Source organism: Diachasma alloeum, unplaced genomic scaffold (genome assembly GCF_001412515.2).
Source record: "Diachasma alloeum isolate Michigan unplaced genomic scaffold, Dall2.0 Dall_scaffold_00550, whole genome shotgun sequence".
NCBI classification, from domain to species: Eukaryota; Metazoa; Arthropoda; class Insecta; order Hymenoptera; family Braconidae; genus Diachasma; species Diachasma alloeum.
In genome coordinates, this window is record NW_021680682.1 from 390,256 (window position 1) to 408,044 (window position 17,789).

The 17,789-nt window shown below is 35.3% G+C and overlaps 1 protein-coding gene across 11 annotated transcripts in view; it reads right to left on the minus strand.

Moving 5' to 3' along the window:
* Positions 1-9,637: 9,637 nt before the first annotated feature.
* Positions 9,638-17,789, minus strand: part of LOC107043172 (steroid hormone receptor ERR1) — a 49,396-nt gene continuing 41,244 nt past the window's right edge. For all 11 annotated transcript variants that reach the window (XM_015264529.1, XM_015264527.1, XM_015264534.1 and 8 more), the window contains one exon: positions 9,638-16,236. In XM_015264529.1, coding sequence (XP_015120015.1) covers positions 15,898-16,236 — 339 coding nt within the window. In that variant the 3' untranslated portion in view covers positions 9,638-15,897. The remainder of the gene's footprint in view (positions 16,237-17,789) is intronic.

Genomic DNA, 17,789 nt, shown 5'->3' on the forward strand with positions numbered 1-17,789 from the left:
ACTCTAGGGCCGCTCAATATTCGATCGAAATATTTTTTTTATGATAGAGGATGTCCTTATATGATATGAAAAAAATACACCATAATGGAAGAGCGAAGCAATGCACCGGAAAAAATTTTTTTTTTTCGAAATTTTTGGGTTTTTCTGTTTTTAGGGGAGATCTATCGGTTTTTTAAAAAAAGAAATGAGTCTATCAACCATTATTCTTCGTTCATATATCGTCGCATTAAAATCAAAGGGGCGTAAGTGCCATTTCTCTGAGATTTTTTTTCTCTTAATACCAAAGGGACGTATGTTTTTTTTTCCTTCGAAATGGAGTTTTCTCAACTTATGAAAGGTTTTTTGTGGACAAATTTCTGAAGTGGCAAATGGACGTAAGTCCGACTAGCAAGTACTGAAGGGGCGTATCTCCAGCACATACGCCTCTTTCTTTTTATACTTTTTGTTTCTTTTCTAGCTCATATTGAGAATGAATAATTCCAAAGGGGCGTAACTCAGGCACATACGTCCCTTTGTTTTTGAAGCAATAATCATAGAGGGGCGTAACTCCAATATATATGTCCCTTCATTTGTTACTGTTCGTTCCTATGGATTCATCAAGTATAAACGGAATCACATGCACTACAGCCCTAATAATAAATAATATTTGATTCTACATTAACCTCCCCTCCCTCCCTCTCATCATGAATGTTCAAATTATTTCCCTTTGATTTTTTGCTTGAATGAAACAATTTCATGAGAAATATCAGTAACTAAACTAAAATTTTCTAAAATTTTCTTCTAAATTTATTCGATTTCATTCATTAATTTATTTCATTTTTTTAAATTATGACTACGAATTTCAGGAAATTATCTGTATGAAATTTCGAGTTGTGACTGCTTTGAACACTGCGGAAGAAAATGAGACCATAAAGGAAGAAGAANAATTATGACTGCGAATTTCAGGAAATTATCTGTATGAAATTTCGAGTCGTGACTGCTTTGAACACTTCGGAAGAAAATGAGACCATAAAGGAAGAAGAAAATAGTTAAAGCGTTTTATGTTGATATAACAATATAAAACTCATTATCGCGAGTAGACCTAAGATATAATGAGAGAGAGGCGTATGTGGGACTTACGCCCTTTTCGTTTTATTTCAACATGAAATGTGTCATCCGAAGTGCACAACACAATGTAAAAAGGGCGGAAGTGTCATTTTTTGAATGAAATGAAACAGGCGTAAGTGTGGAGCTACGCCCCTTTCCCGTTGAAATATAGCAATTACGCCTTTTTCCTAGATTTTTTTTTCCGATTTTTGGTCAGAAATTCCATGAAAAACCGAAAAAACAGGAATTCGGAACATACGCCCCTTTCACTTTTAAAATGGGTTTTTTGGAACTTACGCCCCTTTGATTTTAATGCGACGATATGATGACATAAGACTACACCATCATGTAACGGAGAAAGAGTGCACCGAAAAAAAATTTTTCGTCAAAATTTTTACTGGAAGGGTAGATAGTTGGATTGAACATTGTCATCATCGAAAGTTTGCTAAATTATGATCAAACAAATGAGAGGAAGAAACAAACGGAATCAATTAATTGGTTTATCATCATCAGTCGGTTCCAAGGCTTTAATTCTAGAAAAAAACCTCAATTTCTCGATTGATTTTTTATCACCATACGATTCTGTGTGGATGGATTACCGAGCTCCTATCTTATTCTATTCTTGCAACGAGGTAAGGAATTTTCACGTTGATTATATAGAAATGATCTTTATTCTCGGAATTGATATCTTCGGATTTCATAGAAGCTTTCACGTGAAAGCCGCGGAGTGATAGATGTGCGAATCCAATGCGGGCTCCTGGTGAGAAGGGACACCTCGGTTATAATTTACGTCCGATTTCCTTGGCACTACACGAGAAATTTCCTTTTTTACCATTGTCTGCTAAAATCTGGGGTCAATGCCGAACGGGAGCTCCAACTTATGTCATTCCTCCATCTGTCCCCACGGTTAAACTTAATGCTACACATCTTCAGCGTTCGGAAACTCCACCCGATATATCAATGCTCCAAGCCGAAACATGTGACCCAAGTCTGGATGTGATGAACAGTTCTCTGAGATCAGGTCGATCTTTCCATCTTGATGATTCCGGCATATCAATCGACGACGAACCAGACGATGAAGCTGAATTCGACAGTTCTTCCATGGATTATGATTCGGAAGATGACCAAAGTGACATTGATCCATCTTCATCTAAGCAGTATCGATCTGCGAGAGAAATAGAATTAGAAGAAATGTTGGATGGTTTGAAGCAGAAATTCAAAGATCTGAAAAACTACCGTGAGCGCCTGCAAATCTTGACGGTTCATCCACAGTCGTGGAGTGCGCGGAAAATTGCTTCTGAATTTGGAACTACCAGATACATGGCGTCAAGAGCGAAAAGATTGAGAAAAATTAAAGGAGTGTTTGCTTCACCAATTGCGAAAGCAGGTCATTCACTACCCAGCACAACCGTCGAGAAGGTACACAATTTTTACCTAGAGCACAGTCGCGTCATGCCAGGAATGAAAGATAAAATATCCATCAAGATCAATGGAGAGAAGAAAGTAGAGCAAAAGCGAATGATACTCGAAAATCTAAAAGTCCTTCATCGGAAGTACAAACATGCGAATGAAGATGCTAAGGTCGGTTTCAGTAAGTTTGCCGAGCTGAGACCTAAACAATGTGTAGTGGCGGGAGCAAATGGCACTCACGTGGTAAGTGTTTGTACGTATCATCAAAATTGCGAATTGATGCTAGAGGCAATTAATATTGCGACTCTAACTCAAGATTCCCCCTGTCCACTCAGAGATTACAAAGATTGTCTAGCAAAATTGATGTGTACAAATCCAACCCCGGCCTGTCATCTGGATGAATGTAACGATTGTCCTGGAGTGAAATCATTATCATGTGAACTGAAGAAACTTCTCTCTGATTCTGTCGTGGAAATGGTCGAATTTCGCGTGTGGCAAAGTACTGACAGGTGTACCTTGCAGACACAGACCCTCCCGATGGATGAATTCATTGATCTTCTAATGGAACGATTGATAGTATTGAAGCCCCATCACTTCATCGCTAAAGAACAATCGGCTTTTGTCAAACAGCGAAAAGAGAATTTGGATAATGGAGAAGTACTAGTGCATTGTGATTTTTCGGAAAATTACGCTTTTGTGGCTCAAGATGCTGCTCAATCCTTCCACTACAATAATGACCAGTGTACAGTTCACCGCGTTGTTTACTACTATTGCGAAAAAAATGAAATCCAACATCGGAGTTTAGTCGTTTTGTCGGACAGTACGACTCACGATACTGCCGCTGTTTATTTGATACAGAAGATTTTAATACAGCATGTGAAAGACAACTGTAAAAGCGTGGAGAAAATTATCTATGTCACCGATGGAGCTGCACAACATTACAAGAATCGTTTTCAGATCACGAATCTCTTGTATCACAAGACTGATTTTGGCATAGATGCGGAAACCCATTTTCATGCAACCGCGCACGGTAAAGGAGCTTGTGACGGAGTAGGAGCTGTCTTTAAGAGAGAAACGAGACGTAAGAGCTTGCAAATCGTTCATGGTGAACCAATCCTCACGCCAGATGTTTTATTTCGGTGGTCAAAAGAGAATTTTGAAGGAATTTATGTTTTTTTTTCACCAAGGCAGAACACGAGAATATCAAAACTGAGTTGAGAGAGAGATTTGATAGTGCCAAAGCTATTCCAGCCATTCAAAAACACCATTGTTTTATTCCGATATCGGGAGAGCAATTGTTGATTAAACGATATTCGGCTTCGGCTAATGAGGAGGTTTTCCCAAAGCAAAAACAAACAACAACAAAACGAAAAACCCGCAGAAGACAGTAATCGTGATGTAAGTAATTCATCAGTGCATGTTGGAACTTGTCGTCGAAGAGAGTGGAGAATTTTTCCGTATTGTAAAAATGTAAAAATGTGAAAATATAAAATGTTGTCGTCATAGAAGAATAAAAATTATTTTTTTCCCATACTTTTTTGTTAGTGGAAAGCACAGTGTGTTGTTGAGAAAAGATTTATAGTCGTATCAATGGTCTATTCTATCCAGCAGAACAGAAAATGTCTATTGACAAACCCCTTTTTCAGTTACAATAATGCAACTCTCCTAAACGACAGACAAACGTAAAAATTTCGAAGAAAAATTTTTTTCGGAGCATTCTTTCTCTCTTACAGGATGGCGTACTCTTTTGCCATCATATATGAACAAAGAATAATAGTTGACAGACTGATTTCTTTGAAAAAAACCGATGGATCTCCTGTAAAAACTGAAAAACCCAAAAATTAAAAAAAAAACAAATTTCGGTGCATTGCATCGCTCTTCCATTATGGCGTATTTTTTTCATATCATATAAGGACATCCTCTATCATAAAAAAAATATTTCGATCGAATATCGAGCGACCCTAGAGTGAAAAAAAATGAAAACGCGAAAAATTCTCGAAAAACCGGTCTAGGAGCTTCTTAACGGCTCTGAAATATTCTTTATCTTGAAGTACGAGAAAAAACGAAAATTTTCTTTTTTTATTTATCAAAATCGGATGCTCCATTCAGAAGTAATGATTTTTTGCAAATTTCAACTTTCGTAATGATTATCTCAGAAACAAAAAGTGGCAGGGCAATGAAATTTTACATGATCACTGGCTATATGTAGTAGTTCAAAACGCACCTACTCAATGATTTTTCCCAGACAAAAAAAAATCCGGTGTGGCTGAGTTGACATGGAATGCCCCATTTGTGAAATATAGTTAAACTTTGAACAATATAAGAAGATAATCCCTTTTTACTATTGTCAAAATTTAATATCATTGCCTATCCCTGCGGCTCTGCATTCCTCAGGTCTATCGTCTACTTAAGGGGGTCTGCTTTTCCGAGCGGTGAAAATCCCCACTTTTCCACAATTTTTATTTCACACAAAAATCAAAGCTACAAATATGATTTTTTTCAAAATATTTTTTATTCTTTCTACTCGTGAAATAACAAAACTTTTCATTTTCCCGGACTATCTGGAATTAATGATTGGATGATGAAGTTGACGGGCCCCAACTCTGATTTAATGATTGTACCGGGGCTGATGAGGTTCCAACACATCTGAAATAAGAAAATTCTATATTTTAGTACTCAACGAACATCTGACACTGTCCCTTAGTGAAATAAATAGGATGAATGAAAAAATTGATGAAATATTTTGCCTTTCCGGATAAGACCGAATTTTCTCGAGCAAATTCGACACGAAAATTTGATATAAAATTAAAAATACTCAAGCTATTATTTTGAGGTTTCTAAGAGCAAGACATCTATAGAGGTCAAATAGGTGGTAAAAATTTCAAATTGATTGGTGAATAACTTTTTGAAATATCCATCCAACAATTCTGGGAAATTCTTGGAAATTTAGTTCCGAGAAAATCGCCTTTGAACTTCCGGGTGAGGCGGGTCAGGGACTCCCGTGACAGGAAGAAAAAGACGTTCAACGTCTAGCACTCCATTCATGGAGATATTATGATACAAAAAAAAATCAAATACTTACACTTAATCAGCAATTCCTGCGCCATATAATGCCCTTTCTTCTTTTTAGAAAAAATTCTGTTCTGCCCATTTTTCGGCATTTTTGGCAACTCGTGCAATTCTTGCTGCGTCAGAGACACGCCTCTCCAAGCGATCGACTCTCTGTTTGTCCCTTCGAACTACGTATCCATCACAACGGGGACCCATTAGAATACCGCTTTGCTCTATCATTTGAATTGACCTAAATCCGTCATTGAAGATACAAACAGCCAGGTATGTTGCTATTTCCACAATTTTCGTCCCTGAATGCTGATGCTTAGGCGGGAATGTCCAGATCAAAGAATTCAAACTTTCATTACTATTCTGCGTGTATGCCCCTAAACACCTTACCAACTCATCTTTGGATAAATCTTCATATGTGGGTTTTATTGCAGCCAATACTGTATCGGGAAGAGCTGCTTTATGACGGAATTGAACTCCATGTTTTTCTTCAGATCTTTTGAATATATCAACCATAGCGTCAACTTCCATTTTTCCAGAACTTCCATTATGATTATGCGTGCAAACTTCTTCATGTTCCTCCATTCAATCATCATATTCTCTTTGAGTTATTTCCTTTTCCGCCAGTTTTTCAACTTCATTTTGCATCCTTGACAGAAGCTCGACTTTATTTCGACATCAACGACTTTTCCTGTCAATTGGCCAATCAGACTTGAAACGCCAAACAATGATTGGAAGCCTCTCTTTTTCCACGTTCCATCGCCTGATACCGTCAAATGATTATCTCCGTTATTCAATTCTTGTTCTTCTTCAACCGCCGCACGTGTGACATATTTGTGTATCCCCTCCGATGCTTCATGAATAATTTTCAAACACGAGTAATATAAAGTATTACTGACACTCACTCCTAAGTCGCCATAAGTCCAACGAAAAGATTTAAACCTTCCAAACCCACACCAAGAAGTCGAGACACAAAAATTATGCGACGGTTTATTTCATATGCTTTGTCTATCATAGGGCTGGAAGGTACGTCTTTTTTGCCACATCGACATTGCAAAACAATACGAAATCCCAAACCACGAGTTGAACCTTTCGAAAAGTTCATGTCACCCTTACAATCTTTGCAAATCACTACACTACTAATAGCGGAGAAACTGTTAGAAAGTTAATGAGACAATAATGGCTATTGTCGGTAATATCGAATTTTTCTGCGGCTCTCTTCCGTAGTTTAGTTGCTGATACACTTGCGAATGATGTGTTACCTACTTTGGTATACTTATTACCACGGAATTTACGTTTTTTCCCTCGCGGATTATTATTGGGACTTGACCGGGATCCTTTTCTGTCCATTATTGTTTCGAGATTTATGCTACAAAAATCAACTACTCTGTTCGAGGGTTTGGAACAGACTGAAGTCTATTCTAAACCAAGTTATCCGGAAAATTCATTGCAAACAAATTTTAGGGTCACAGGTATGAAGACTATCGAATATCAACAATTTTCCAGAGGAGCTCCCCTCCCCTATTATATTCAATCTTGCATGTCCCCAACCGAGGGGGACCGCTGAAAGACTATTGTTATGCTACAACCATAGTGCACCTGCCTACCTGTACGCGCTCGGCTTTGGGGCTCTGTTACTCCGTCAATATTCGGAATTTCAGAAAAATTCTTTTTCTACATTATTTTCGAATAGTAATAGAATGATGAAATGTAAAAAAATCGATTTTTCAACCCAGGAAAAAGCGAAGACCCCCTCGATAATTCGCATTCGGCCGCCCGCCTTGATTCGTTGCACGTTTAGCGCAGCGTCGCTGGGATTAAACCGAGCGCGTTGTTGCCACCTTGGAGCTTACCGCTATGCGCGCATTTCAATTGTGATAGTGAATGTAGCAACACTGCCGCTCGGGTCGACAGGGACTCACTCGCCCCGGGCGACGCGGCGCCGCTTTTCTGTCCGTTCGACGTTTCTTTTCTCTTTTTAGCTAAACAAATTTAGCTTAACAAAAAAGATTGAACTAGGAACTCTAATTTTTTCAGAATTTTTAAGCGTCGAGAACCATGCTAAAATATGTGATCGTGAGTGTTCGTGAGTTAACCGTGCAGCAATTGACCTGTTCACCCTACCCAGTCTCACAATTTTTTCTGGGAGAAATGTGAACCTGAGGTTCGTGAAGAAAGGGGATACACAATTTGGACTTTCACTTTACTGATTACATTCTATCCTTTTAGTATATAAGTAATAAAGATGCAAAGGGCTGTTTGTAGATAAATAATATATTTTTCTTCAATTATCATAATTTAACGCTAAAGTGTCAAAATCGACTGCGAAAAATTCAAATTCTTACATTTTCCATCAATTTAGTATATTAATATTGCTTTTGTTTTAAGGTCATTGTTTTTTCATTAGTTTCTTTGAATTATTCATAGCTCTAAGTATTTGGTATTTAATTCATCTTCATCAAGCATTATTTTGGAGATATTATCACGGTGTATTTAGGCCTGCTCCTGTTGTTTTCATGAAAACCAAGCTAAAATGAAAATTATTCATTTTTTTCCCTCTTTTGTTCTTCATAAATTTGCAGCTGTGAAGACAATAAAAAAAATTATGTGTTAGATTTTGTAATTGAGTTTCGCATGATTTTGCTATAATTACAGTGCTCCTAACTGTCTTATCCACAATTTGTTTCTTGACCCAAAAGGAATCAGTAATTAAGTGGCAATGAATACGAATTACTCTTGAAAGAATCGTTGTAAAGTGAAATTTTCGAATGCCTTTTTTGTATACAATTTGATAGACTTTCAAAAACGGTCTTTTGACTGCTTTTTATCGAAACCTACTCATTCTAAAGGTATTACCAATTAATCGAGAAGTTTGTTTTGAACAACTAAATCAAGTTCAGCGCGGTAAGATCTTGTCAATGAAGTTCTGCTATAATATATTACCGTACTAATTGGAAAATATGAATATGACTACAAACCCTACCTTCGGCTTGCCCTATAGGTTTATACCTGACACGTGCGTTAAGCAGTCTCCGCAATTGGATTTCGAAGAACAAAGAAGCACTGTTAAAAATTTCTTGAAATTTCAGTCACAATGTCATCTGAATTTCCAATGTTGTGAGTTTGAATTCAATTTCAATCGAAAACGTTTACTAAATTTCTCATTCATCTCGAAAATTCAAGAAAATTAGGTTTTTCATATTAAAAAACCATTGATTTTTTAATGAAAGCTTGAATTTTCAAATTTATCGTGGAAATGAACATCAAACATAATTGAATTTTCAATAGATTGAAAATTCAGAGAAGTTATTGCCTGAATTATCAACATTATCAAGGTTTTTCAGTGCCGTATGAATCTTAAAATCGAGAATTACTTGAATATTCAAGAAATTAACTGATTTGTCAATGGAGAATTCTACAGAAATTTCATGTAACTTTATCGTTGTTAAAAATTTCAAGTTTTTTAACTTGAAATTTCAAGTGTAATTTTCTAACAGTGAACCTGTTAGCGTACCGAATTTCCACATAATAAGTATTCATGAGTAGAAGAAATTGAAAAAATGTAGAGTTTTACCGTTGTTTTTGCGTTTAATTAATAGGGAACTTCACTATTTTTCAACGATTTTTTTGCAAAATATTCTACTGAGTATCAACTTTTTGGAAAAAATCAATAGGGAGGTTTCCAATATTCATTTATTGATTTGAGAAAACTTAATTCTCATTTTTCTCAATTTTCAACAGTATGCTTATTGAAACAATTAAAATGCAGTCAACGATTGCAAAAGACTAACTTCAATTAATACAAAAATTTTCGTCATCTTACTTAAGATTTTAAGTGATAGTTCCTTCGTACACATTAATAATAATTGTTTAAGAAATTCAGTTTCTGGCACCTTTCCTAGTTTTTCAAAAGCCGCTAAGGAGAACTCTTGAACATATTTCGCTTAGATTCACTCCCTTTCAACATATTTACAAAAAAAATTAAATTAGCTAATTCCTATTTTCAACCTCTTTCTTACCGAAATAATGCGTTCAAATTGAACGAGAACTTGTTTTTGTCGTAATGAAAAGAACCAAATCATTCAAATAGAAATAAATATTTTATTGTATTGAAATAAACTCCGCTTCGAGTGATTTTTCCTCATCTGCTTAAAATAGATTTTAACATTATTTGACTTCATTTATCATTTCATAATTACAATCTTTAGGTTTTGTTGCAATCTCTATATACCTGACACCCTTAATAATATAGTAATGCTCCACTGGGGTATAATCTATATTCCCATTACACAATTTTAACAATAAGTTTTCCAACTCCTCATCAATAAATTCACATCCATTTTCCCTCAAACTTCTATCAACTCAAATTATCGCTCTTTATTCGTTATTTATCATTTATTTTAAGACCCTGAGAAATTCAATTCTACAACCGTAACGAATGTTCATACGATAAAAATTAATCAGTAGAAAGTCAAGAGGTGTAGAAAGTTGAGGAGCAAATTGATTGACAATTGAAGGGGTAAAACGTAACAAAATAGTATCATTGGTTGCTGAATCACCTTGCTAATTGGTGGATTTATGGGAAATTGTCCGAAGATTTTCTTCGTAATCAAAAAAATTGCTTATAAAAGATGTCGTCGCCGTAGAACCAAAGAAGCGCAAAAAATGTGTTTTTACGCCCCTTTGGCTCTGCGAACACAGTCTCTTCACTTTGTCTCGTAAAACCAATCCTCATTGAGAGTTTTGCACTAGCCGGCGGAATGTGTCTGTGTTGTGCCCGCGGTGTGTAGAACGCCTTGTGTGAATTCTTTTATCTGCAAGATTCACATTGAGGTTTTTTGACAAACGTATGAAAAGTGCAAAAATTTCAAACTTTTCTATTTGTAATATATTTCTCATACATTCATTTATTTATCGATTTGTGGCAAAGAATCCGGGAAATGAGTGAATCAGAAGAGGACTCAAGTGAACAACACTTGCTACGGCGTACGGGTTAATCCCCGTACATGTGTGCAGATCAAAATGGTCCTGTTTTCAGCCCCCAATGTATCAACGGCATGAACATGACTCATTTGAGAAGGATTACCAACAAAGACCAGTGGAAAAATGAAGTACTTTCTTTCATGTAGCAGTGTAAAGTGGACGGGTCCAAAAACATCGGCAATCGGGAGAAAGGTTTGCGGATTCCATCCTCATTTCTCAAAAAATTAATGTCTTCAGTCTCTCCACCATGTGGCTTTGTAGATACTGCACATCTGCTATGTTCACATGGAAAATTAAATGTGGGGAAGATAAACGAATGTAAATATATTTCTGAAGAAATAATTCATCACCTAGTGCCAGAAGTAACCTTTCATCCCAAGTTGAACATTACCAATTTATGCATCATGTGCACAAGAGGAACTAATACTTCGTCAATGACTGAAGCAGGGGACGAAGCAAGGCCTGAGCAAAATGTCCCACAGCCGATTGACGCTTAGTTCGATGGTTTCAGGGGAAACACAAATTACCCAGGCCCCTGATTTTGCAGAAGTTTCTGCGACTGATGCGACCATGCACAAGAGAAAACAATTTGTTAAGGATGTACACACCCTTTCGACCAAAATTCACATTTTTGTTCATTTTTCTGGTAAATTATTGATCGGACTGACGCGAAATAATATAGCGTTTTTGCGTTTTATCACTATTGACGGAGTGACGAAGTTTCATAGTAGTGCAATCATTTTCCTGCATTTGTTCTAAAGTTTTGTAAATTTCCGAAAAGTTTTAGAAAAAACGCAGGAAAATGATTCCACGATCATGAAATTTCGTGAGTCATGAGTCACGAGCAATGATAAAATGCAAAAACGGTATATTTTTTCACGTCAATCCCATCAACAATGTGCCAGAAAAATTCAAAAATCGTGAATTTTTACGAAAAGGCTGTAATACATCCTTAAGCTGGCTGATTACAGTTCTTCCGATTCCGAATGAGAAAATCCCATAGTTCAGTCAGTCGATTGTCAAAAAAATGCCACTAGAACGGAAACGACCATGCACAAAGGAATACAGTTTGTTGAGCTGGTTGCTGATTACGATTCTTCTGAGTCGGAATCAGAAGCTTGCAGTGATCAGTCACTCATTTGTCGAAAATAAGACTACGTCGAAAATTGTTTCAGGGACCGACTTCACAAAGAACGATATGAAGGAACATTCTAAACGTCACCGTATTGTCTCGAGTAGTTCTGATTCCGAGTCGGATTCTACAGAATCTAAAATTAAGCAACTTCCTTGAACCAACCCATCATTATTGCTCTCAAAAACGTCACAATCCTCACTGATTTCATAATTTTCAAGAATTTCATTTTTTCATCTTTCATTCAGGTTGTTGTTAACGATACATTTATTACAGAAACATGTGATTTTAAGGATGTTTATACATCTTGGGAACCGCGACTTTTTTCATATTGGAGGAAAGTTCTGTAATTTTTTCTTGACTGATGGGGGAAAATATAAAACCAACAGTTCTGATGATGAGAAAAAATACGTAGTAGCTTTGACAAAATGTAATAAACGAATTTTTTCTCGTTCAAATTCATAATTGACCCACTGCAAGACTTAAAATAAAAGTAGCAAAAGAGAGCAGTATGGAAAATTATACTGAATTCAATGGCCGAGAAAAAACCTGGGGTAATCAGGAAAATAATGCATATATTTGGAACTTGAAGCCCCATATAACCTCGCGCTTGCATTTGGTGCCTATTGTATTTTATTCCTAAATAATCAATTAGGATTGGTCGATTGAAACTAAAAGAGAAAATGCAGGAGATAAATCTGTCTATCTGTTAGAAAATGTTTTTTTGAGTGATTGCGCTTTCGAATAAACAGCCTTAAACACAAAAGTCGTTTAAGATGTTTTTCTCATTTTTCCCTAAAGCTACTTGATATGAAATATTTTATTATACGTTTTACCACTTCGCTACTGATTGAAATTTGAAGCACGGCTATAATAAGCAAGACTCACTCGGGGATTCATGTGCTGCAGTATTTCCTCATTTCCTCAAAGTCGAAGTGCGGATGTATCACAGTTCAATAGAGAGTTCCCCCCTATTTTTTTTCTTCTGAATAAACTGGGGAGACTAAAATCCTGGGAATTTTTTACAAATATTTACATCACCTCCAATTAGAGCAAACAGTGAAAGGAAAAAGAAAATGATGAAAGAAAAATTACTACGAAATTTTTTGAAAATTAGTCCTGAAGAATTCGCCGTAGCTCAACAGCCTTTATACATCTCTCTGATCAATTATTTCAGCAGAGACATAACTGCAGAAATTTCGTAAGTATATTTCGTAAATATTTCGATAGCTAGTGAATTGTATGAAAAGTATCGGAAGACTTTTGTGTATGACATCATATTTCCTACAAGAAAAGTTCCTTGATAAATTTTTTCAAATCTATTATTTTGAAATATATTCGATCTACAAATCGACGGTTTGTAATGAAAGAAAAATTATTTCGATTTTAAAAATACGAAAGTATTTCATAATTTCCGAATAGACTCCGGTATTGCAAAATTCCCATTAGAATTCATTCATCTCAATGTGCAATTTGAAAGTTTTACTCCATGGACACTGATTAATACTGCCTATATGTTATCAATTCCGGCATTTATAATTCCCAGGGGACACATGGAACTCAACAATCCTGTTATTTCATTTTGCTTCAAAATTTCCATCTCTCTGGCGTAAGACCAAATCTATCCAGATATTCCAAGCGTGGAAAGTTGAATATTTAGGAATAAATTCCATATGGCACTTATCTATCAAGATGATAGAGCAGAAGCCTTTGAATTTCAAACGTGAGAACAATGCATGTAAACTAATCGTTGTTAAAAATTGCAAGAGTAATTCCCACACAGTGCTTGTTGACCTCTTCACACTATTTCTTCTATCTTGCTGCCATGATTTTAGCCTCTCAGTATATCAGAGATTTACTATTTTTTGATCCAATCAATTGAACACTATTCAATCAGTGTTAATGAGTTAGGTGTTTTAAAATTTCGTTTGAGTTAGATGATTTTTTTCTAGCAAGTTGAGATGAGTAAGTTCCGACGGAAATTTTAAAATACCTGAATTTGTTGGAAATTATGAAATAATTAGCTCAATAATATTTACAATGTTATAAATCCATCTACCCCAGAAGTATACACGAAATAGTTTGATCAAAATATCTGCACTCATTCCCCATCCTCTACCCCTTCGCAACCTAGTTAATTAGCAATTTTATATAATTGGTTGATTGATTAATTAATGGTTCATTAAAACTTGTGGGGCTGATCTTGTGTGGATTTAACTCGCAAAATTATCGAAATGAATAATCATATTTGTTACAAGATGTTTCAACAGACAACAAAATTTTTCATACTCTTAAAAAAAAGAGAAAATTATTGCACAATTTTCACATTTTATTTCACAATAACAATTTAAAAATCTATAAATCCACTTCCAGAACTGACCACACACGATCCACTTGTTACCCATGTCTTACTTCGAGCAACAATAATAATCACATAATAAAGATCCCTGAATAAACTCTTCAATGTCCCACATGGCACAGTAACGAATAATCAATTTTTCTTCATCGTTTCTCCATTCCGTTCTATATCCAGCAATCCCGATCACCAGAATCCCGCTGGGAATATCACGTCTTTGACATCGACATACTTTAAAATCGACGCAGCACTTTTATGACGAAATGACCCATTACATACACTGGACTGCCTTAATTTTTTAACATTGATATTTTTTACTGACACCTCGTCTACAAAAATTGCAATCCTCACATTCTAATCTTATGATATAGATATTGAATTCTAGAAAACTGAAATGTACCAATTCAATTATACATTGTACAATCTGAAGTTCACATTACACATACAATTCAAATTTATAAATGTTCAATCTTTAGCGTACAATTCGACAGGTATAATTTCAGAGTATGGCATTGATAGATTTTGATTCACAAAATTCATAGATTTTGAATGTGAATTTGAAGACTTACATTCTAGAATGAAGATTACAACTTTTATGACCATCGTCTTAATGCAAAACATCAAATGTATCAAGAAATTAGGGAACATTGTAATGTGTAATAGATCATTCTGTCAAGAAATATCCTGTATCGGTGGTATAAGTATGCTCTCACATCCAATTAATTAATTTTGGAGTAGATCTCGAAAATAATTGGAGAGGAGATAAGTCCTAAAAATGTATACGGATTATTTTGCAAATATGTCGGCATTTGGTAGGTGTAGAGAAAAATGTCAGAAAGCTTTTTCTGCAGATCTTATAATTCCACATGAAAAATGTCTGTTGACATTTTTCCAGACACCTAACAGCGGTCAAAATACTTGCCGAAGCATTTCCTGCTACTCCTGCACTGATTCCAAAATAGAGCTCTAAAAGCGTATTGCATTCGGTCTTCTCTTATTTTTCTTAGTTTTATTAATAACTAAACATTACTTAGCGGTAACCATTTGGAGAATAATCCTCTGCCTGAATTTATCGCTCTGAGTTAATCTCTGGTATCACTTGTTCTCATTTTTCCTTCTTATTTTTTTGTACATTGCCCATAAAGCCCTGGTGCTTCAACTCTTCATTCACTTATGCAATTTTATTTAATCCATAATAACCATGGATCACTGTACCTGTAAATGGGGTACGACAGGACTTCAAGAAAATCCCCAAATAGTAAAATTTTCCTTCGGGAAAAATGATGATCCATCGAATTTGAATTAAATGTTTGATAGAAAAAAAATGCGCAAATGGCTAAATAATTTTTGTGTACGGTATCAAACATAAATGTATCAACATTTTATTCTAAATTCACTCCTGAAGATATTCATAAAAAATAAAAATAAAACAAAACAAAAAAAATAAAAAACGAAGAAAAAATGCTCTCTCAATTAAATAAATCCATTTCAAAATTTGATGCCAGAAAATCTTTCGGAATAGGTTTCCTTTGAACTTGGATATGTGCGAAATAATGCAATGGAAAATTTCGATTTTTCAAATCGATATTCGCTGGTCAAAGAAATGGATGTTTTCTTTTGTATCGAGATATCTTCAATTCCTAGAAAAGATGTCACTGCCCTTCACAATAATGAATGAAAGAGTGAAAGCATCAGTTCTTCATTTCCCCATTACATCTGACTCTCCCTGATCATCTCCCTCAGTAATTATTGAATTTTTCATTTATTGAAAAATAATTATTTCAGCACCATATCCCAACTCTCAGTTCAATCACACATAATCGATGATCTCGAGCACTTATGTATCGAGGCCAATCGAGCTGGGGTTGTCTCATCGATAGCTCGCAGCCTCCAACATCTCGACGAATAACTTATTCATGGGCACTTTACCGGTTCTGTAAACACTAGACCAGAATCTACGGACAATGCCATCTGCCTGGCGAAGACTTGGCATCACTAGGAACATGTTCTGGGTCGCACGCATCGTCTGGCCTGGTCTCACTGCTGCCACACAGTCAGATAAAGAGTTAAGAATGGAATCACGAAAACGATAGAGGGACTGTGGCTCGTCTAGTCGTATGTCACTATTTGTGAGTATTAAAGCCTTTAGGATGTAGAATTCTTCTCGGGAGAGGTTGAGTTTCTGGACTCTTTCTACTATTTGGATGCACTGAAAGGAATAAACAAGAAATACTGGTTAATACATGATTTTTTGATTGTGCGGAAAATAATTTACGGAATAGAATAAGTCGATTTTCCGTTTGAGGTATTCCATCTCAAATTAGTCAACCCCTGACCTTTACCCTCTCGAAAGTGAACCTGAGATTTAACGCGGTTGAGGGACTGAAAAAAATTATCTCCTGATGTTTTTCCTTATCCTGATCAGATAAAAAATAACAACTTCTTATTCCTAGTAATTTCTACCTGAATTTAGTGAAATTATACTTAAATGGATGCACGTTCTTTTCTTCTTCGAAATAGTTAGTTGTTCAATTTAGAATTCTTGGATTTTCAAATTGAGAACATTCTCGTTTTTGAATTAATATTCTTTCCAGTTAAAAAATTGAACTACTTATGTTTCAATTATGTTTAGTGAGCTGTTGCACCAATCCCAACTGGTTATATAAATCGATTTAACGCATATTTGTTTCAATGTAAATATTGTCGGTCAAATGGCCGTTAACTGGGAATTTATTTAATCGCACTTTGTTCAACCGATCCTTGGAATATTTCAAAAATTGTAATTATATGCATTACGTAAGGCCTTTGTTATTGAAAGTATATCATCTGACACCTCTACTCAATTAATATTGAACTGATGTTGGACTATTGGAGAAATTTATCCCTTTCGAATATTTGTAGTTTGAGAACTCAAAGATTCTTTATTCAAAAACTTTTATCACTTAATATAAGTGAGTTTTTTTTGTCCTGGATATTAAAGATTTCCTTCTGGAATTGAAGAATCAGTTCCTTATTCTCAGTACGATGCATATTAGAACCAGGAATTTTTCAAATTAGTAGCTTGGTTCTGAAATCTAGAAACTCTTTTTCGCGGTTTTTTGCTTCCCAATGGAAGCATTGTTTTTGGTCGATTTTTCGATTTTCTAATTTTGATTGCAAATGGTCTAGAATGTTATTAAGGTCATGTCTGTATGTATGTATGTGCAGATTTGAGTTTTTGGTGATTAATTTTTAGAGAGTTCAACATAAATACGGTGAAATTTGTAGATACAAATTTGAAATTTTGGCTCATGGTAGCTATGAGCGAGCTCTACTTTGGTGCGTTGTTTCACCCCGATCGGTCCAGTAGTTCCTGAGATATAACAACTTGTTTCTAATTTCGTTTTTCTTCAATATCTCAACAACTGCACCGATTTCAATTTTTTTTCAAAATACTTCTCTCGGCGGCCACTATCTAGATCAATCAAAATACGTATACCCGTGCATACAAAGTTTCTGAGATATTCCCGTTTTTCTTTTTTTTTCATTCTTGTGCGCACGATAACTTGAGACAAAAAGAATATATCAAGTAGAAATTTGGTATATCTCTCATAATATTCAAGGTCTGTATTTTGAATGGGCGTAATCGGCAAATTTTTTCTATATAAATCCGTTCTATCAAAAGTTTAAATATAAACATTTTTTTAAATAAAATGTTTTTATGCGTGGTAGAAAATTTTGATGGTTTCTCATTCGATTTTCTTCTCGTTTTTATGAAGAAAA